Source organism: Desmodus rotundus, chromosome X (genome assembly GCF_022682495.2).
Source record: "Desmodus rotundus isolate HL8 chromosome X, HLdesRot8A.1, whole genome shotgun sequence".
Taxonomy (NCBI): Eukaryota; Metazoa; Chordata; class Mammalia; order Chiroptera; family Phyllostomidae; genus Desmodus; species Desmodus rotundus.
In genome coordinates, this window is record NC_071400.1 from 65,135,341 (window position 1) to 65,158,853 (window position 23,513).

The window sequence follows — 23,513 nt, forward strand, 5'->3', positions numbered from 1 at the left end:
CCCAAATTTTGACAGTGCTTTCCTGGAGGACCCAGCCAGCCACATTGTTGCCCTCAAACAGCAAGGGGACTCACAAAAGCCGGAGGCAACCATGTGGATGGACCTGGCCTTGAAAACATGGAATGCTTCCCTTCTCTTACACTAATTAGTTAATGATGGGATCTGCATGAAGGGGAAGAGTGCTGAGAGAATCCTTTCAGAAAATGAACAGAAAAAGAAATCAAGAAGGGGTGGGTGTGTTCTCTAAATGGTGGGGCTTCTCTTTTATTTGGAGTCATCTGGGAGCTGGAAAAGATGCCAGACCTGTGGGACAGGGTGGACAAGTGAGCTAATGATCAAGTCTTTTGACCATGGGTTCAAATGGATGTGGTACAACTACCTAGATCACATGCCAACTTCACTCTTTTTCTTAAATTTTGTCCTATACTCCTTTCCATAAAGGTTGCTTTCCAGTTTTTTTGTTTATTTGTTTATAAAAAGAACTTTGAAAACCAAAATATGGTTTAACGTTAAGGGAGTCACTTAAAATATTTAAGTCCTATACAAACACCATATTCTAAGGTCACGGCCCAAGCTGCAAACAATTTTCAAGAAAGAAGAGTACTCAGCAATTAAGTTGAACCTGACATAAAAGGATTTCCAAGGTTGAGACTGTATGGATCCCAGATGGGAGAGGAAGAAGAAACATTTCATTAAGAAAAAGCAGACAATTGTAACTGAATAAAAATTTAAACAAATTTTTAAAAAGAGAATTCCCTACACCAACTTACACCATACACCAGAATAAACTCAAAATGGATAACAGACTTAAATATAAGCCATGACACCATAAAAGTCCTACAGGAAAATATAGGCATGAAAAGTTCAGATATCCCACATAGCAATATTTTTGCCAATATATCTCCTTGAGCAAGGGAAATAAAGGAAAAAATAAACAAATGGGACTACATCAAACTATAAAGCTTCTGCACAGCTAAAGAAACTGCCATCAGCCCTGGCTGGTGTGGCTCAGTGGATTGAGTGCCAGCCTGCGAACCAAAGGATTGCTGGGCACATGCAATGTGCACATGCAATGTGACATGTGCAGTCAGGGCACATGCCTGGGTTGCCGGCCATGTCCCCAGTAGGGGGTGCAGAAGAGGCAACCACACATTGATGTTTCTCTCTCCCTCCCTTCCCCCCTTTCTAAAAATAAATAAATAAAATCTTTAAAAATTTTTTAAAAAAAGAAACCATCAACAAAACGAAAAGGGAACCAACCATATGGGAAAACATAATTGCCAATGATACCTCAGACAAGGGTTTGATCTCAACAATAGATAACTCACTCGACTCCACACCAGGAAGACAGACAATCCAATTAAAAATTGGGCTAAGGACCTAAACATACACTTCTCCAAGGAGGAAATACAGACGGCCCATAGACATGTGAAAAAATGCTCAACATCACTAGCCATCAGAGAGATGCAAATTGAAACCACAATGAGATACCACTTCATAGCAGTCAGAATGGCCATCATAAACAAATCAACAAACAACAAGTGCTGTTTAGGCTGTGGAGAAAAGGGAACCCTAGTACACTGTTGGTGAGAATGCAGACCAGTGCAAGTACTGTGGGAAACAGTATGGAATTTCCTCAAAAAACTAAAAATGGAACTGCCTTTCAATCCAGCAATCCCACTGCTGGACTTATACTCTAAGACACCTGAAACTCAAATTCAAAAGAACTTATGCACCCCAATGTTCATAGCAGCACAATTTACAATACTCAAGTGTTGGAAGCAACCTAAGTGCTCATCAGTAAATGAGTGGATCAAAAATGTGGTACATTTACACAATGGAATACTATGCAGCCTAATGAAAGAAGGAGCTCCTACTCTTCATGACAGCATGGATGGAACTGGAGAGTATTACTAAGTGAAATAAGCCAGGCAGGGAAAAACAAATGCCATATGATCTCACATACAAAGGGAACCTAATCAACAAAAGAAACAAGCAAGCAAAACATAACCAGAGACATGGAAATAAAGAACAATCTGACAGTAACCCGAGGGGAGGGAGGAGGGGGATAATGGTGGAAAGAAGGGGAAGGGATTAAACAAAGAACTTGTATGAATGACCCACAGACATGGACAACAGTGTGGGAATTGACTGTGGGAGCAGGGGATGGGCTGGGCAGAGGAAGAAAAAGGGGGAGAAATTGGGACAACTGTAATAGAATAACATTTAAATGATTTAATTAAAAAATAAAAATAAAGAATTCCCTACTCAATATAGCTCTCATTTAGAGCTCAGCATTGAAATATAATTTCAACTATAACCACTGTGTAAAGAAGTTGTTATTACTCTCCCAATTTAAGAGATAAATAAAAAAGTTTCAGAGATTTAGAGTGAACTGCCCAAGGTCATATCACTAGTAAATGCCACAGCCAGGATTTGAGCTAGTGCCTAGCAGACAGTAGATTTTCAGCTCATGTATATTGTTTGGGGAAGGAATAAAATTAATGAAAGGCCTTTCTGATGATTAAATTCAGTAGCATGTTTTGCTTGTATGTATGTTTCTGACATTTTATAACAGAATTTTTCAAGCATGCAAAAAAGTTGAAAGAATTTTACATTGAACACTCATATACCCATCATTTAGATTCTACCATTAACATTTTACTATACTTTCTTTACTGTATATCTATTCATTTATTGATTCCCCCTTATCTACCCATCAATCTCTAGAATTTCTGATACACTTCAAAGTAAATTAAGGACACTGGCATAGGTCCCTAAAACATTTCAAAATATATATCCTCTATGTTTGTTTATCATTCTTTCTTTTTTCTTTCAAGATAAAATTTACATACATTGAAATGTATAAATCTTTATTATATCATTGGGTGAGTTTTGACAAACCCTGCACCTGTGTATCCCAAACTTCTATCAATATGTAGAACATTATCATCAACCCAGAAATTTCCCTCATGTGTAGGCATACCTCAGAGATATTGCAGGTTTGGTTCCAGACCACTACAATAAAGCAAATCTTGAGATAAAGCCAGTTGTTGTCTTTTTGCTGGTGGAGGCAACATCTGTGAAGTGCAACAAAGTGAAGTGCAATAAAATGAGATATGTCTATATATTTTTTTTTAGTTTGAAATGTTTTACTTGCTTTTAAAAATGTAATGACAAATGTTATATTAATAGATTTAGATCAAAGAAGAATCTTTTTTATTTTATTCTTATTGTTGACACTATTACAGATGTCCCCATTTTCCAACCTCTTTGCCTACCTCCACCAAGCCCTCACCCTCCTACCTGCCCTCTGGCCATCACCACACTGTTGTCTGTGTCTATTGGTCATGCATATATGTTCTTTGGCTAATCTCTTTACCTTCTTTCATCCAGCCCTCCCTCTCCCCATTCCCATCTAACAGCTCTTGGTCTGTTCTATGTATGTTGTTTTTAACTGTGCTGTACAGCTTCCCTAACTGAACCAGCAGGTTTGTTGGCAACCAAAAGTAATGATTCTAATTGGGAGGCTGTGCTAAGATCACTTTTACTTCATTGACTGATGCTCTGGGAGAGAACCTGGTGGCATTTAACAAGATTTGGTCCTTGGGTCTCTTCACTTTGAAAAATGTCAACTGCAAGAATTTCTTCTTTCAAACAAACATTTGTGAAAGGTTGCCCATTGATTATAGCAATTAACTTTATCAGTTTAGACAGAGGTGAAAACATTGAATAATTTGCTTGATTTTATTGTAATTTAATGTCAGTAATGTATAAGGATTAGCATGAATGGCTGCTCTTTACAGCAGGGACTCTTTCATCTGTGTTTGTTAAAAAGTAACAATAATGCTGCCAAACAGAAAATTTTCCCAGGTCAGTCCTCAAAGTGAGCTCTAGACAGTTTATTGAAGCTCAGATCAGGACTAAGAGCTGAAATATATACTGAACACTCAAGGGAATGTGTGTGCCTGAGTAGGATTTAGATGAGAAACCCAAAGGCCTCTGGCCTGCTTGAAACATGCCTATTGGAGCAGATAAGCTGAGTTACCTCCTTAAAACCCAGGCTTGGTGTAATTTGGTATGTAGTATGAGTTAGGCTATTCCATGATCTGAAGATTGTGAGAGATATTGTAGACTGAATTGGCAGAGATACTGATGGGCCTACCAAACATGCCTGTAGCCTTGGTCCTGTTGGTTAATGGTACCGTTGCTGGTTGGCAATACATACATCACCACTAGGACTTCTAATCCAGGGATATCCACAGTTGTGAGTTTATCAAAAGCACAGTTTGCTGGGGACTGCCCCCAGAATTTCTAATTCTGTAGATGTAGGGTAGGTCCAGAAAATTTGCATTTCTAACAAGCTTCAAGGGAGATGCTGCTGCTGGTGGTTCAGAGACCATACTTTGAGAACTGCTTGAATGAATGGATGAATGAATAGGATCCCTTATGCAAGAGCACATTTTCCCCCTCTGTATCCTTATGGCATTCTTTATAGCTGAGTGAGAATGAGCACATCCCATGTAGGATGTATATGCTCCTGTTTAGAATGAGGGGAATGCTAGGGAAGACATATACACTAGTCCCCTCTTATCTGCGGGTGGATACGTTCCAAGATCCCCAGTGAATGCCTGAAACTGTGTATAGTACCAAACCTTAGACATACTATTTTTTCTATACATACATAGCTATGATAAAGTTTAATTTATAAATTAGGCACAATAAGAAATTAACAACAATAACTACTAATAAAATAGAACAATAAAATATACTGTAATAAAAGTTATATGAATGTGGTCTTTCAAAATGTCTTGCACTGTACTCACCCTTCTTATGATGATGTAAGATGATACATTGACTACGTGAGGAGATGAAGGGAGGTGAATGACATAGGCACTGTGACATAGTGTTAGGCTACTCTCGCAGTCTGGGGCCATATTAAGTAAAGTAAGGGTTACTTGAACAAGCACTGTCATGCAGAATAGTCAACCTGATAACTGAGATGGCTACTATGTGACTAATGGGCAGGGAACATACACAGTGTAAATATGCTGGACAAAGGGATGAGTCATATCCTGGGTGGGATGGAGAAGGATGATGAAAGAGTTTATTAAGCTACTCAGAATAGTGCACAATTTAAAATTTATGAATTGTTTATTTCTGGAATTTTCCAGTTAATATTTTTGGACTATAGTCGATCATGAGTAACTGAAACTACAGAAAGCAAAACCATGGATAAGGGAGGACTACTATACACTACCTCTTATTTCAACCTGCACAGCAGGAAATTTCAGTTTTTACAGGGCTTACTATGACCCTGATTTTTTCACAGTCCTAACTGATCTTGCTGCATACAAGGAAAGATCCCAGTCCCCAAACCACATGACACAGTTTTAATCAACTCTCTCCTGTGTTGGGACCCTTAGAAAGAGATAATATGTGGCTATGGAGACCATACGTCCCAGATTTCCTGGGATAACTCTGATTTCACATATTCTATCCTCTCAACCCCATAAATATAATTGTTAGACTATGTCCTGCTTTTGGGTTCAGAAAATATTGTTCCCATATGCATGGCTTAGGGGCCTTGGGGAGCCAAAAATAAGTCTTCACTTTCTTTCTTGAGATTGAGGGGGCCAGGGCAAAAGCTTGGCTCACAGAAAGGACTACAGAGTTGGGATAAATCTAAACATTTGAGATTGGCATCAAGCATCTTGTTGTTTCTTTTTTTTTAAGTACGTCTCAGTGAAGTGATTCCTGTTACAGATTCTTGAGTGTTACAAATATGAACTTCTGAGTGCTGAGGGACTGAATTGGACCTCTGGCTGCCTCTCTTTCTTCCTTCCCCCACTCTCTGGAAGGACCACACAGAGATAGCCCAGACAGAAGAGCCACTCCAAAGAAGGAAATTCCACAACCTTCACTGACCCACCATTCTGTCCAATATTTACCTACTTTCTCTGGCAGGAAGTTCTTCCTTCTTGCTAACACCAGTCCCTCTCATTGCAATTTTATTTTTTTGCCTTGCTCTGCTTTCAATCAAAATTGAGAACAGCTGGTTCTCACCCTCTGTGTTTTTTATGTGCTTAAAAGTCATATTAAATCATCCTTCCTGGGTCTAGGTTTAACCATCCTTGGAGCGCCTTTATTGTTCGTGCAGGCATCCGACTTGCCAGCCATTTAATTATCTTTGCCATAGGGAAGTAACTTAGGCAGTTTGGGCCAACAGTGCAGCAAAGCTTAAAGCTTTATGACTTGTGCTAATGGGCATGCTAAATGTTTAGTGGAGACTATTTTTGAGCATGCAATTGTGAACAATTTAAAGTGGACTGTACATGGAACCCATTTCCTCTCCCAGCTCCCCCAATAGGGCCTCCCCTTAGCAGCTGAAATGAGTTAGTGGCAATCAGCGTAGAGTAGGAATCCTGTGGTTTCTGCCCTTCCCTCCTGCTGGTTCTATGGCAGCTAGTCTAAAATAAGCTTTCTCCTTCATATGGCCAGTAACTGTGTCTTTGGAATCACTTGGGCAAGGGGGCTAGGAATCACCTCAGCCAAAACGAAGGAGGTTCTAGTGCTGAAACTCTATGTGAAGTTTAGGAGAGGGTGGGAAGACAGGGGTGAACAGGAATCCATGAGAGAGTGAACTCACAATGTTTACTGTCTGCAAGATGATTGCACCTCAAAGTTGGACGTGTTTTTTTTCCATTTTATTTTTATTTATTTATTTTTAATTTTATTGTTGTTCAAGTACAGTTCTCCACCTTTTCCCCCACCCCAGCCCAATCCCCAGCCCTCCCCACCTCCCTACCTCCCTCCCGCCCCCCCCCCCCCCGCCGTTATTGTCCATGTGTCCTTTATAATTGTTTCTACAAACCCTTCAAGTTGCAGAGGTCTAGTCTGGCCTTTGTGCACCTGGCCCTTGTCTACTGTACCAACTCTGTGAAGAGTGATGCCAACAATCTGTGGCGGAATCCTAGTCTCAGAGTCAGTTTTGTTCTAAAAGAGAGAAAACCCCATTGCCGTGTGATAGGATTTTGAGTCAGGTGGGTTACCTGCCTTTTGTGGGGTGGGGGAGGGCTATTATCTTAGGTCACACTGCAGGGTGGGTCCAGGGCTCATGCCCATCAGGGTAAAATAGATTTGGCAGATGGCACTGCAGAGAAAAGGGATAGGGTAAACTGATATTTGTCTTTTCATCATCACACTGTTGGCTCCTCCTTTGTAATCAAACCTTAAAAGCACTTCTCTTCATAAATGCTAGCCAGGCAGCTTGTCTCAGCAAAGCTACAAGGGCAGTTAATGTACCAAACCATAAAGAAGGAACAGAAAATGACAGAGAAGAAGAAAACAGCATTTATATGAGGGTGTCATTGAAAGCTTCATCACAGATACATTTAAGATGTAGACAGGAACAGAAATTGTCTTGGGGTTGGGGGTGGGGAGAGCAGTTTGATTGAAGCATTAGCTCTCTTGGCGCTGAGCCAAGGCAAATTGCCAGAGAACCATTAAACTCTTTGTAATTCCATATAATTCACAGCAGCCACAGGTAATCTGAATCAGACCTGACAAAACTTCCCTATCACTTATTGTTCATTAGTGCTGAATGCATACTGCATATATTTAAACTTGTTTTAGTCATATTGTGGTGGCCATATTTTCCAAACCCCCCACATCAGGAAACCTGGCTCGACAAAGGATTTTTTTTCTTACTTGTGAATTTGTTTATATGAAAAGCCTCAGAAGGTATAAACACTAAATCTCACTTAAACACCAAACAAATGTTCTTTAAGGAAAAAAGTTATAGTTACATGAGATTGGGTCAGGGTAAACTCTCATTCAGACATTGGTGAGGGTCCCCCACCACCGCCACACACACCTTTTTGGTCTGAGGGAATTGGTTAACTAAGCACTAAATCAAATTAGAATCTGGTTTATGCTCTTAAACTTTTCAGGAATGGTAGACTGAAAGGGCCTGTTGTAATATCTATACACAGAAAGGTGGAATAGATGTTACTTTGAATTCCCAGATGGTGGGTGCAGTTAAATCTCCCAGCATTCATGGTCTGTTTGTGAGGGCTTGTGTGTGTTTTAAATTAACTTCCTAAGGCTGAGAATGTTAAAAACTAAGGAGAATCACATATGAGTACTAGGTATTGTTGACTGCATCTAAATTTAACTTAAAAGCTTCATTTCTCCCACCAAATTAAGTCTAACAATCAGCTCTGGGCACTCATCACAAATACAAGATATTTAGCTCAAAGGATAATTATTTTTGGACTATTCTGAGCCAACAATGATAATGTTTTTTTTTTTTTAAAGCTTGGAGTCTTAAACTGCCTTTTTAAATCAGAACTCTTTGCATTGCTAGCTAAGGATCATGAATAGCAATATACTCATGGAAAATACAAACATGTTATCATATCCTTACAGAAGGAAATATTTTAAACCTGATAGATTCCCTATCTTGGGCAAGTTATGTAATATCCACCAGCCTCACTTATATTATCAGTAAAGTGAAAATAACATTACTTGTGCAGAATCAGACACATGCGTGGGGTGATATTCTGAGGTCCATTCTAAGTCTAATTTCAACCAATATTGATGTGCTCAATACAAACATTTGTTTTCCTAATTGCCAGTTATAGAGCTATAAAAAGACACACTATTTGACTGTTTCTCCCACTGTAATGTAAGTATCCTGACAGAAAGTAAACATATGTAAAAATAAGTGAGATAATACAAAATGATAAAGTCTATGAAGAAAATAATGTGATGGAGAATGAGGGTTGGGGGTTGGGGAAAGAGAATGAATCTACTTTATATTGGTGGTCAGGGAAGGCCTCTGAGGAGGTAACATTTGACCTGATGCCTGAATGATGAAAGGAGCTATATAAGGATCTAGAAGAAAAAGAATGTTCTCAACAGAGTGCCAAGGTTCTAAGATGGGGGTAGGTTTGACCTCTTTGAAGAACAGCAAGTTCAGTATGACTACAGTGTATGTAAGAAATGAGGCCAAAAAGGCAGACATGGCCACTTTGTGTAGGGCTTCTAATCTGCTCTATTTACATAGTAAGAATCATTCCTTGGTCTCCCTATCTGATTTAATTTCTTAACATAAGTGCCAGATGTTAATGATAGGGTGCTTGATGTTTGCCCATAAGAAACCCAGGAAAAGGCATTGGTGGGAGGTAGAGGGGAAGGCTAAAGCACAGAAAACAAGCTCAAATGCCTGGGAGAGAGAGAGGTCGGAATGGAATAGTGTGTACCCAGGACAGGTAGTTAGGGAGGGCTGGAAAAAGTTTGGAGGGAGGAGGAAAAGCACCAGAGTGACCTTGACTATGAGGAACACTCTCAGTGACAAGGTTTGTGGAGTCCACTGTTAGAAGGAGTTAACCATTATAGGAAAAGGGGGAGGGCTCAGCCCTTGTGTTTAAAATTAGAGAAGTAGGAGTGAGCAGGGACTGGAGCTAAAAATCCGTTTTTTTTCTTTTTATCCAGCCTTAACCTGAAAAGCAAGCCTGCTACCAGGAGAAAAGCTTTCACACTGCTTTATTCTTTATGATTCTACAAATGTTGAACTCAGATGACCATCATTTCCTCCTTCATTTTCTCCTGAAACAAATCCTTGAATTGCAATTCATGTACTCTGATGTAAGAGTTCCTATTCAATAATTGAATACATTTTCTTTTTCTTATTTTTTCAATTGTGGAAACTCAGTTTTTCTTTTATTTGACACATCTTGCTGAGATGGTATGTCACTTCTCAGTCATCATGTGAATAGGAGAGTAGCTTGGACCACAACCATGTGATGGCTTACCTATTCCCAGCTTTGTAGCACTCTGTGAAAGCAGCAGTAACTGTGCTACTTTAATATAAAATTGGATTTATCCTAGGGTCGGTAAAGAATATTATTATTGCCTTTTCAACATATAAGTATACCTTAGTAGACTGTTTCTGTGGAAGTTGTTTGCATTGATAGCCATTATGCAGAAGGATGAGAAGAAATTAATTTTCTATTTACACCCTTTTTATGTAACACTGTTCAGAAGGCTAAGCGAAAAGCGAAGATTAAAATCACTACTGAGGAAAGTAGACCTGGACAGAGGAAAACAATGTTCTGGGAACAGAGTGCAGGGATTGAGCTGTGGAAAAGAGAAAGCCAGCTGCCTCTCCCTTCATCCACATCTTATGGAGGGCATACGGGTGCCTAGTAAGTTATACAAGTGATTTCCAGATGGTAGAGCAGGCAGCTTATTGGTTTCCAGAGGCAGCCTATTGTCCCTTCCCCAAAGGGTGTTAGTCCTTTGGTCTTTTTCCAGTCAGAAATGACTAATGTTGGGTATGTGCACTCCTTAGAAACTGTCTTTGGCTTTTTGCATAATGGGTTATAAATAAATGGCTTTAGGGAACCAGCAATGAGTTATTGAGTGAACCTGGCTTAGAGATGGTTCAGATTCCAAATAGTTAATCACATCCTCAGGCTGAAAGGCTGTATCTAACTCATTCACATTCAACTAGAAAGATAAAAAGACAATTTTGACGAACTGGAAGAATAGTTTTAACATCAATATTGGGTTGATAGTGGAGAAATAAATATTATATTAACCTAAGTATAATTATTTCCATCTCTCTCTAGTAATCTGGTGCAATTTAACACCCATTTTATTTTAACTCAGGCGTTTCTTACAAGCACTCATGTACAGTTCAGAAATGTCAATAGGTTAATATATCCCATTTCCATTATTTTTATATTAGATGGCATTAGAAAGACTATTGGCCCTGGCTGGTATGGCTCAGTGGATTGAGCACTGGCCTGCGAACCAAAGGGTCACTGGTTCAATTCCCAGTCAGGGCATATGCCTGGGTTGTGGGCCAGGTCCCCAGTAGGGGACACACAAGAGGAAACCACACATTGATGTTTCTCTCCCTCTCTTTCTCCCTCCCTTCCCTTCTGTCTAAAAATAAAATAAATAAAATCATTTTTAAAAAAAAGACTGTTGGACTTTTCTGTCATCCAGACTTACCCACTAGATTTTCACACCATGCTTTCTTTTTTTAAAGTGTATTTTACTTATTATACTAATACAGTTTTCCCAATTTTCCTCCTTTATTCCCCCTCCTCCCTGCACCCCCCAACCCTCCAGCAGGCCCCCCCTTAGTTCATGTCCATGGGTTGTATATATAAGTTCTCTGAGTCCTCTGTTTCCTATACAATTCTTAACCTCTCCCTGTCTATTTTATGCCTCCCAATTATGCTTATTCCCTGTACCTTTCCCCCCAATTCCTCCCCTCCCTCTCTCCCCTGAAAACCCTCCATGTGGTGTCCATTTCTCTGTTTCTGTTCATGTTCTAGTTGTTTGTTTAGTTTTTGTTTTCATTGTTTTTCTTTTTTTTTAGGTTCAGTTGTTGATAATTGTGAGTTTGTTGTAATTTTACAGTTCATAGTTTTTTATCATCTTTTATTTTTTACATAAGTCCCTTCAACATTTCATAAAATAAGGGCTTGGTGACGATGAACTCCTTTAACTTGGCCTTATCTGAGAAGCACTTTATCTGCCCTTCCATTCTAAATGAAAGCTTTGCTGGATAGAGTAATCTTGGATGCAGGTCCTTGCCTATCATGACTTCAAATACTTCCTTCCTGTAAGTATTGCTTGTAACCCTTCTTGCCTGTAAGGTTTCTTTTGAGAAATCAGCTGATAGTCTTATGGGCACTCCTTTGTAGGTAACTCTCTCCTTTTCTCTTGCTGCTTTTCAGATTCTCTATATCTTTAATCTTGGATAACTTAATGATGATGTGCCTTGGTGTGTTCCTCTTTGGGTCAAACTTCTTTGGGAATTTCTGGGCTTCCTGGAGTTCCTGGAAGTCTATTTCTTTCATCAGATTGGGGAAGTTTTCCTTCATTATTTGTTCAAATAAGTTTTCAATTTCTTGCTCTTGTTTTTCTCATTCTGGCACCCTTATAATTTGGATATTGGAACGTTTGAAGTTGTCCCAGAGGTTCGTAAGCCTCTCTTCATTTTTTTGAATTGTTGTTTCTTCATTATGTTCTGGTTGGATGTTATTTCTTCCTTTTGTTCCAAATCATTGATGTGAGTCCTGGTTTCCTTCCTGTCACTGGTGGTTCCCTGAATATTTTGCTTTATTTCACTTTGGGTATCTTTCATTTGCTCTTTCATTTTGTGACCAAGCTCAGTCAGTTCTGTGAGCATTTTGATTACCAGGGTTTTGAACTTTCCATCAGATAGGTTGGCTCTCGCCTCATCGCTTAGCTCTCTTTCTGAAGTTTTGGTCTTTTCTTTCATTTGGGCCCTATTTCTTTGTCTCAGCACACCTGTTAAGTTGTAAGAGGGCGGGGCCTTAGGTATTCAGGGCAGGGCAACCATCTTTGCTGTGCTGTGGTGCTGTTTGTGGGGGAGGGGCCAGAGAGGGAACAGTGCAGCTCGCTTGCTCCTCTCTAGCCCACTTTCCAGTGAACCCTCCTGTGAGACTGGGAGTTTCTCCCACTGTGGCACCCCCCCCACCGCCCCCTACCTGCCTCAGTCCACAGTGAGCTCTGAGTCTGTTTCCCGGTCAGCTGGCCCCGCCCACACATTCCGCGTACTGGACTCGGGACTTCTCAACCAGCCCCACCCACACAGTCAGCTGCCTTGTCCTGGGCTCTCTCTGCCTGTCCTGGCCTCACAGCCGTCTGGCCCACCACCTCACTGAGCGTCCTTTTAGCCGGCCCCACCCTCACTGTCTGCTGCCTTGCCCTGGGTTCTCTCGGCCAGCACCCCGCCTTGAAGCTTGGTCTGATCTGCCACCTCGCCACAGGACCTCTCAGCCAGCTCCACCCATGGTCTACCGCCTCGCTACGTGTCTTCTCTGCCCGCCCTGCTCCCCGGCTCCTTCCTACCGGTCTGGTTGTATGTTTCTTTAATTCCTTCATTGTCAGAGTTCCATGCAGTTTGATATTCTGGCACTTGTGGTTGTTTATTGTTTTTGGATTAGTTGTTATCCTCCTTTTGGTTGTGTGAGGAAGTAAAGGATTTCTACCTATGCCTCCATCTTGGCCGGAACTCACACCATGCTTTCTTAATGCTGGGGAGCATCATGGACTTTCTGGTTTGTTTTAGACTTTTAAAAAAATATAACTACATTTTATTAAAATAGACATTTAAAGGACATAAGTAAAAAGATTGGAGGAGGAAACCATTAAAATACTATTAGTGACTATCGTATATGATTGGGAGAATATGAATGATTTAAATTCTGGCTTTTTTTTGTTTTTTGTTTTGTTTTGTTTTGTTTTTGCTTTCTGTATTTCCAAAATTATCTACCTGGATTACATATTACTTTGTGTAAGTTCCTTTTAAATAACATCCATTAGTTTACTTTAATAAAGTTGAATATAAAGAAAAGAGAAAAAAGACACTATCTTATCACTCAAAAAATTGTTCTGGCATTTTTAAAAAATATTTATTTATTTTTAGAGAGAGGGGAAGGGAGGGAGAAAGAGTGGGAGAGAAACATCAATGTGTGGTTTCCTCTTGTGTGCCCCCTACTGGGGACCTTGCCTGAAACCCAGGCATGTGGCCTGACTGGGAATCAAATCAGTGACCCTTTGGTTCAGAGGTCAGTACTCAATCCACTGAGCCACACCAGCCAGGGCATCTTTTGGCATTTTTAAAAAAAGTAACATATAAACATTGAGGGCTCAAGAAGTACAAAATCAATAGTGGAAATTCCCATCTGCTTACACCTTCTGTCCATTCCTCCCCATAGGTAAACACAGTTAATAGTTTCCTCCAAGGGGGAAAAAGAAACCAGTATCTATCAGTGCAAACAGATCCATCTCATTCTTTTAATTTTTAACCCCAATATAAGAGAGCTAATATTATGGTTGTATATAGTGAACTCTGTTGCTGTCACTTGCTTCTAGAAATCAAGGAGTAAAGTCATTAGCATGCTACTGTATCCTTTCCTCCAGTTTCTTCTACTCCAGTTCTCCCTGAACTGTCTCTCTACCACATCAGCTTTGCAAGGTTCTTTGCTCACTTGGTTCACTGAAACTGATAGCTTATTAGACAGCCAAGAAGCACAGGCAATCCAATAGGAGGCAGTAATGATGCCTGAAGAAGAGATAGTTGCCTGTGTGACAATGGCCTGATTGGAAATTTTGCTTTTCTGAGTGTCTATGAGGAACTCTTGGGACCATAAGAAAGAGGCATATCTGGTATAGACAAGAGGAGCAGAAAATAGCTCCAAGATTGGATGAGGGATTGATTCTATTTTTACGATATGTAAAGATAGAAATTGGTTGGTGATTTTTTAAAAGTTTCAGGTGTATCAGTTGGCAGGTTTGTTTTTATTTTCATTTCCTATTGAAATTATCCACTTTATTGGGAGGAGTGGGGCAGACAAATAGTGTTTCAAAGCAGAGAGGAACAATGGAAAAATTCATAATTGTAAAGATTTACCTTTTAAGTGAAATGCTTTACCTTGATTAAAGCTTGAGTATGTGAAAATAGTACCTGATGGTTGGTCACTACCTCAGAAATATAATCTGTATAGTCTAGTGTTCTTTATTTTTTAATTTAAGGAACAATTTATATGTAGAGTAAAATGCACAAATCTCCATGAATTTTTAGATATGTATATTTTCATTACACAGCACCCAAATCAATATGTAAAATATTACCATTACCCATGAAACTTACACTCATATGTCTTCATAATCAGTACACCCTTTCCAGTGGTAACCACTATTCTGAGTTTTCCTCATCATAGATTGATTAGCTTTGTCTATTCTTGACCTTCGTGTAAAATGGAATCATACAGTATGTATTGTAGTCTGGTCTTTTTCTTTTAAAGATTTTGCTTATTTATTTTTAAAGCGAGGGGAAAGGAGAGAGAAAGAGAGAGAGAGAAACATCAATATGTGGTTGCGTCTCACATGCCTTCTACTGGGGACCTGGCCTGCAACCCAGGCATGTGCCCTGACTGGAAATCGAACCAACGACCCTTTGGTTTGCAGGCCAGCACTCAATCCACTGAGCCACACCAGCCAGGACTGGTCTCTTTCAATTAATGAAATATTTCTAAGACTCATCCATTCTGTTGCATTTAGTAGTAGTTTGTTTTTTATTGCTGTATATTATGCTATTTTGCATATGAGTGTGTTTTGATGGACACATGGGTTGTTTCTAGTTTTTTGTCTATTATGAATAAAGCTACTATGAGCAATCAAGTATTTTTGTGGATACACATACTTCTTTCTTTTGGGTATACCTAAGTGTGGAATGTCTCAGTCCAAGAGAAGGTGCACAGATTTCTAAAGTGGTTGTAAAATTTTACACCTCCACCAACAATGTAAATTTCAAATTGCTCTACATTCTTGCCAATACTTAGTATTTTCAGTCTTTTTAATTTTAGGCATTCTGGTAGATGTGTAGTGATATTTTACTGTGACTTTAATTTACATTTCTCTGATGAAAAATGATACTGAGCACCTTTCATATGCCTATTGGCCATTGGACTTTCTTATTTAGTGAAGTGACTGTTCAAGTCTTTTGCCAATTGCTAATTGGTTGTTTTTTTTCTTATTGATTTGTATGAGTTTTTAATACTGGATATAAGCTTTTAGTCAGATACATGTATTGTGAATATTTTGTTCCCAGTCTGTGGCTTGCCTTTTCACTTTTTAGTGGCATTTTTGTGAACACATTTTTTTATTTGGTGAACTTTAATATAACACTCTTTCTTTTATGGTTATTGCTTTTTTAATCCTGCCCAAGAAATCTTTGCCCACCTCATGGTCACAAAGATATTCTCCTATTTTTTTTTTTACTCCAAAAGCTTTATGGTTTTAGTCCTGTCATTTAAGGCTGTGATCTTGCCAGATTTTTTTAAGTAAAAATTTACATCAGTAAAAATATTTTGAGCATGTGTCTTCAATATACATAATTCTACTTATGAGTGATATAATTCACTACCACAATATTAAATATTAATAAGCTTGATTTTTAATTTTTTAGATAAGCATGAATATAATACAGATTTCAGTATCTCCTGTTCAGTAGATCACCTTGTGTATAACCTGGGATATATGTACCTTACTGTGGATATTATCGTTCTAAACCACCACTGATAGTAATAATGTCAGCAAAGGACTTCAGTGTGAACAATTGGCTAGAGTCTGCAAAGTGCGAACAGGACCCCAATGAGTATATTGCCGATAATGGAAGAAAGCCTAAGTTTACTCTTGCATAGTAATGTTTATTCCCCCTTATCTGACTTATGGAGACAGCAGGATGATCTGACTTGGTAGAAGCAAAGACAGACTGGGTTTTGGTTCCTAATGTAGGATATAGTGCTTTTGACTCCCTACCCCTTTCCTCATCACCAAATTCCTAGAGCTGAGTTTGGCTTTTGACTGAGTTTTTGGCATAGATACTTAGAATCTGTCTTGGGCTAATCCCCAGGGATGTTTAATGATTTGGAGCTCAGAGGGCCTTTGTTGTGAGGATTAGTAAACTAGGTGATGAATAATCAATTTGGGAGTTGTCTGTAGGGAAAGGGCCATGCTGTGGTGCAGAGCATAGTTCTCTTTATCCAAGGTCAGGGGAGCCAGTGGGCCTGATTTCATAGAACTTTGCACTCTAGAACAGCCCTTTGTAGGATTTGAACATCTGCTTGTTACCTGATAGAAGGAAAGAATATATTCTCCCATGATGTCTACTTCCTCAATCTGTCTCCATATAGGGATTACTACTTAGAACTAGGCCTGCTTACATTTTTTTTGTAATTGGTTGTTTTTGAATTCTTTGTTTAAGAAAGAAGTTTCTGTTTTCTGTTTTGCCTTTTGGGAAGCTGGGATAAGGTAGGGAAGATGAAATTAGAAACATTAGAGTTTCTTGTTTTTCTAATCTTTTTCCATACTTTGGAAATTTGAGAGGGATTTTGAAGGGAGAGAGTTGCTATGAGAGACAAGTTAGGGCAGCCAGTATGTCTGCAACCTGGAATCAGACTGTTGAAAGTCAATGCAAAAGACTGCAGAGATTTCAAAGCCTGTATCTCCTTCGTCAAGAGCACTCTGATTAATCTCTCCTATCATGATCATATTCTAAGGGATATCAATCACTAAGGTAGAGAGGACAGGGCAGATCAGAAACAGTACCAAACCGATGGTCTACTCAAGATTTCAAACTAAATTTCAGAATAAACACACACTTTATCATTATTTGATGATTCTACTTCCAAACAGTTGAACTTCTCAAATCCAGCTTATCTCTGCCTCTACATTTTCTTTCCATTGGCTCCCCAGAGAAGACCAAATTGCTGAATGAATGTCTGCAGTATTACTAAAAACTTAAAAATCTTTCAGAGGGTACCAAAAAGACATTCAGAGGATATTTTATTTTCTTAAGGCAATGTAGCTACTATATTCTGGGTGGTTTTTTCTGTCTATTTGCAAAAATATATATCAATTTAAACAAGTAACCATGTTGTTTGCCTTGTTAGACTAGCTCGTGGAAGTAGGAATATGGCCTGGCAATTTGGCAAGAAGCTCCTAGAACTGGCCAAGAAAGTTTTAGTCAATGGCTGATTTTCCAATGAATTTATTGTGGCAAACAGAGATATTCAAACTCATGTCATTGATTTTTAATGCTGTTCTTACACTATTCTTATAAATACTTAATACTAGTTGGTTTTTGTTGCAGATGCTGCTACTTTTGCCAACTGCATTTTCCAAGATAAACTTGATTTTACTTTTTTCCTTCACTTTCTCATATCTTCTAAATTTATTCAAAAGACCCAAGCAAGTATCTACCAATATCTGACTAAATAAAAGCTACCAGAAAGCCAGTAAGTGCCATTAAGCCAATTTTTCTTTGTCTTGTCTTTCAAGGGGCCAACTTGTTACTTTGTTGACAGCTATCAGAGCCCTTTATGCTGCATTGAAGACCCGTGAAAAATTTCCAAATTGCCAGCTCATTAGCACAAAATGGGGCTTCAGAAATCTCTTTCTCTCAGTGTCCCAACTGTGTTTTTTAAGTGTTCCAACCTTCATGGACCACTCTTAAACAATAGATAAAGAATACAGGAAAATGAGAGATGAATGTTAATTAGTCCATTTTGGAGGCATGAAACATGGATGAAGGCAAAGTACAATGGGCATGAAAAGCTGGGATTATCTGTCAGCAGAAGGAATATTGCATGACTTTGCTATTGTTCACAGGTCATTGAATGTTAGAGCTCCAAGGGCTCTCAGAGATCATCTAGTCAGAACCCCACATTTTACCAGTAAGGGTAAAAGGCCAAAAGAGGGGAAAGGAACTTGTCCAAGGTTAATTAGCTCTTCCCAACTTTCTAGACACCCACTGGCTTTTGGTTATATGACCTTACATAACTGATGTTCAATTACTTGAGATACTCACTGCTAGCTTAGTGATCACTTGGACAATCCAAAATGACACAGAGGTTAACCATCACTCACACTGGGCTTTGTGATGTATGTTTATACTGACATTCCAATGCATCTGGGTCCAATCTGAGAATTCACAACACTTCAAATGGAATAAGAAAGCCACCCTGAAGATCTGATTCAAGAAAAGCTGGAAAGTTGACCAGCCTTACTGAATGGACAGCATAACATAATGCTATACAGCCCCTCAAGCAGGGCATGTTAATCTCAACAAGTTTGTTGATTCACACCTTTCCTGGGGTCTAGCCAGAGTTATGAGTGGGATGGTTGGAGAGGGAAAACAAAACATTTCAGAGAAGAATATACAGGGTGAGGCAAAAGTAGGTTTACAGTTGTTTGTATGAACAATAATAAATAATAATAATATAAGGATAAACTTTTGCATACTCACAACTGTAAACCTACTTTTGCCCAATTGTGTACATGTCTTTTTCCCTCCTTTTCTTCCTTCCTCCCTCCCTTCCCCTTCTCCTTTCCTTTCCTTTCCTTTCCTTTTCCATTTCCATTTCCATATCCTTGCTAGAAAAAGGAACAGCTGCTTTATTTTCTATATCAGGGGTGTCAAACTCATTCTCACTGGGCTCCACATCAGCCTTGTGGTTTCCTTCAAAGGGCCAAATGTAATTTCAACTCCATAACAGTTAAGGAGTAGTTACATTTATACAGTCCTAAAATTATTTCGGCCCTTTGAAGGGAACCACGAGGCTGATGTGGACCCTGGTGAAAATGAGTTTTACGCCCCTGTTCTATATAAACAAATGTGTGGTTGAGCCATTGACCTGAAGAAGTAGCTCTCAGGAGGCAAAACAATAAATGGAAGACATGCTGGATCCCAGAAATCTACATGGAGGTGGGGGAGGAGAAAGACTAGTGAACAATAATATTTAAAAGCATCAAAAAATCAGGAGGTGTAAGAGGGAATCTGTTGTATAGCTCAGTAAATGTCCTGTGTCTGAGAAAGGACTAGTTTGGGGTAGAGTCCAAGAGATCTTAAACCAAATGAAGTTTCATTCCTTGCTCTGGACCAGTCTGGACTCTGGGATTGTGCCCATAATTTGCTGTTTTGTTGTCTGCAAAACCTCACACTTGTGCTAAAGTGGTATTGTTACACTCACCATTTCTGTCCTGAGAAAGATGATCCTGAGGGCTGAGAAAGGGCATGGAATAGCAAAGGGATATGTAGTTAGCCTGTGTAATCTAAGGAAGGACTGAGATAGTGACCACCAAAGTGGCAGTAGGGAATGCAAAATGCCTGAGTATTTGGTACAGCAAGAATTAAACATTTTATTTTAAAAAGTTCCCCCTTTTCATGTTCTGGCCTAGAATAAACAGAAATCTCATTCATGTAACAAAGTGCTTAGTTAACCTGAACTGGTACTTAGTATCAATACATATTGAATGGAAGGTAACAGTAATATGGATAATTGAGATGTATGAATAAAAAAAGAGTAGAGTGAATGAAGACTAATGTATACCAACAGAAAAATACATTAGCATTCATGAGTTAGACTCCTGTTTGTGGTTGTTTGTTAGCCTAACGGAGTCCTTTCAAATGGCTGGTATCTGTTGAAAGTCCTGCCTGAGGCTGAGGGCCTTCCATGGATGCCAAAGAAATGAGTCATTCAAATAGAACTCCTGAAATTCAAGTACAACACTTTGCTTTTTTTTTCTTTCTTTCTCTCTTTTGTGTTTTTTTTTTTGCGGCAGGCAACAGTGACTGTGAAATAATAATGATAATGACAATGGAAATAAGAGTGCGATCCTAATTAATTTGCTGAGAGTTATGCCCCATTTACCAATATTGGCTTGTTTTGTCTTGAGTGGTAGCCCAAATACTAGAACAAAGATATATATATTCAAAGTCACTTGGCTAACATATAATTTATCAAACAAAGGTTAACTTTTTAAAAAAGTGTTGGACTAGTGGCAATAAATTTAATAAGCATGATTTAACTCAGAATTTCTATTTATTTGATAGGGTTTTTAAAAACCTGAATTAACATTTTTCTCTATACTCAGGTCTTATCTGCCAAATTGCACATAAGCTGGCCAACCTAAAGCTCAGCAATATTCTAACTTCCATGGTGTGGGATAGATTGGAGGGATGCTATTAAAGACTGAGAGGAAGATTGGAACAAGAGTGGAAGTGTAAAAACACGTGCGGTGGAAACCAGTGCATAGTCGCCCCACATAGAATCTACCTTTCCCTAAGGATTGTGTAGTTTAATCACCCTCACCTTCCTCGCTCTTGGGAGAAACAACAAACACCTCTTCCTGATTCCATCAGTGGATTGGACCTTTTTTTTACTTGACCATCTGTGTGGAAATATGAACTTTAGTTGATACCACACTCCTGAGGCTGGGAGTTGTGTGTTCTTTGTTCTTTTCTGTATCTCTAGCACTTAGCATGTTGTCCTGTGCATACTATAACTTCACTAAAAACTTGAAGAATGAATTAACAGATGGATGAAATTACTCCTACCACCATGGATGGAACTGACGTTCCAATTGGTAGAAGTCACCTTTGGATAGAAAGAATATATTATGCATGAAAGTAGTCATGAGTGCGGACCCTTGGGGGACATTCTGCTTTTCTTTTGCATACCCCAGTGGCTATTATTTATGACTTTGCTTTCAATGTTCTGCCATCCCTGCTTGCCAAGATTGTCCTGCTCTACTGAAACTGAATACCTTCTTGTCAAGATTGTCCTGGCCAATATAAATTCTATAGGCTATAGTGGAATGGTGAACATCCAGGTTCCCAGCTTTTGGTAAATGCCCACTATGTGCCAGACATTGGAAGTACTGTGCTAGGTACTTGTTGAAGAGACAGATAAGTGATCAATTACTTTGTGCATACTTTGTATCTTTTGAATTTGCAATTCCACTCACAGAATAATGAGCTGGAAGCCACCTTCAAAGTCAACCCCCTTGGTATAATAATCAGAGCTCTCATATTTATTGAGGATTTACTGCTCCCAGACCCTTCATATACTAACAACCTTGTGAGGTAGGTACTCTTGTTATCTATGTTTCACTTATGAGATCCTCGAGACACAGAAATATTAGGTAACTTGCTCAGGGTTTCACAGCTGGGAAGTATTCAACCCAAGATCCAAACTCAAGTTTGTCAGAGTTCAAAGTGTGTTCAAAGATAAGGAGAGGACTTGCCAAAGGTGATTTTTCTAGAGCCTAGATCTTCTGGCTCTGATTTACGTGCACATTTTTCTATGTTATTCTGTTACTTTAGCCCATATTGTAGGGTTCCTTCCAAGCATCATTTTTGTATTTAGAAGTGTTTGTCTCCCCAGATGATCGTGCTATTACTGTGTTGCCTCCTTCCTCAAAGGGGTTGCCCAAGCTTTGCCTTCAGTAAATAATGGCCTGTGATCAGCTTGTTAGCTGCTGCCTGGAGCTTCCTGGAGCCATTCCTCACCTACCCACCCCCACCCCTGCCCCAGTACTACTTGTGGCTCAGAAGTTGGGGAGAGCCAGGGAGTCGAATTTTGGGGAAAGAGTTGCTTCACCACCTGCTTTCTATTTTTTGTTCTTTGCAACACAGATTGAAGATGGGGGCAAGGCAGCCTTGTCCCAGAAGATGAGGACTGGTGATGAGCTGGTGAATATCAATGGCACGCCATTGTATGGCTCCCGCCAAGAGGCCCTCATCCTCATCAAAGGCTCCTTCCGGATCCTCAAGCTGATTGTCAGGAGGTAAGATACAAGGAGATGTCCTGCAAGGTGCAGAGGTAGCTGAAACCACTTGGTTGGTAGTAAAGGCTCAGTAGAGTCATATCTGTGTCAGTATCACCAAGGAAAGAGGTGTTTCCCATGAACAGAATTCTGCAGCCAACTGAAGCAGAAGACATAGGATAAAGGGTCTTAGGTTCAAATCCTGATACTGTCACATACTATCTGTGTCCCTTGGATAAATTTATTTTATCTCAGCAGGATTCGGTCTCCTTATTTGCTATTGAGAGAATGAAATGACTCAATACATGCCAAGGGCCTACCTAACCCAGTGGTTTTTTGTCTTCTCCTTCATAACAGGCTACCACAACTCAACCTTTAAAGAGATCCTACTACCTTCCATGGTAGGCATTCTGGAGGCTGTGGCAAACTCTAGCATAGAAACCCTACCCTTGAGTGTACAGTCTAACAGGGGAGAAAAGACACACATGTGACAAAATAATTAGCAATACACTTTTGAAGAAAGCAGTTAAGGAGATTTTGCAGGGTAAAGGATGATTGTCAAATGGATTGTCCAAACAGATATTGCTATTGGAGTTCAAAAGAAAGAGAGCACTTCAGAAGAGATTGATAGGGTAAGACTTCATAGAGGAGGTAGAAATTGAGCCAAAGGGTGTGTAGAATTTGACAAATAAAGCATCAGAAGGAAAAAGATATTCCAGGTAAGGTGAGTGGCATAAGCATAAGTAAGGTAAGAGCGTTTTGGGACATAGTCATTCTGATGCTGTCAAACATGTGACTACTGGTGAGCTTTCCATATGGCTGCTACATCTTTGCTCTGTACTACTGGAGCTTATGCTTCTTCATGTCTATTAGTTTGTTTCCTATACACATGCCTAAGTTTCTCCATCTTAATTATTTTTAGTAGAAAAAAGAATTTAAAGTGTCTCTTTACAATTATACTTCTCCCTCTAGCTACTACCCCATCTTCCTCCTTATGCTTATACTTGGTCTTTCTAAAGGAGATTCTATAATCACTGTCTTCAATTCTTCACCTACCATTTCAGTTTCTACCCACTGCAGTATAAATTTGACCTTCAGAACTCCATTGAAACTACTCTGTCAAAAGCTACATATTACCTAACTGTCAAAGTCAATGGATTCTGCCCACATTTGTGAAACTCTTCTTTCTTGCTTTCAAGATACCCATTTACTTGTCCTTTTCTTACCTCTCTGTTTATGTTTTTAAAACCAGGTTTCTACCTCCTCTTCCTTTGACCATCCCATAAATGTTGAACATCCCAAGTTTCACCTTTCTGACTTCATTAATATACCATGGAAAAATCTTACCC

At 39.3% G+C, this 23,513-nt stretch overlaps 1 protein-coding gene across 1 annotated transcript in view; it reads left to right on the top strand.

Moving 5' to 3' along the window:
* SHROOM4 (shroom family member 4) overlaps positions 1-23,513 on the top strand; it is a 229,667-nt gene that overhangs the window by 89,919 nt on the left and 116,235 nt on the right. The window contains exon 2 of the mRNA XM_045187590.2: positions 22,034-22,185. Coding sequence (XP_045043525.2) covers positions 22,034-22,185 — 152 coding nt within the window. The remainder of the gene's footprint in view (positions 1-22,033; positions 22,186-23,513) is intronic.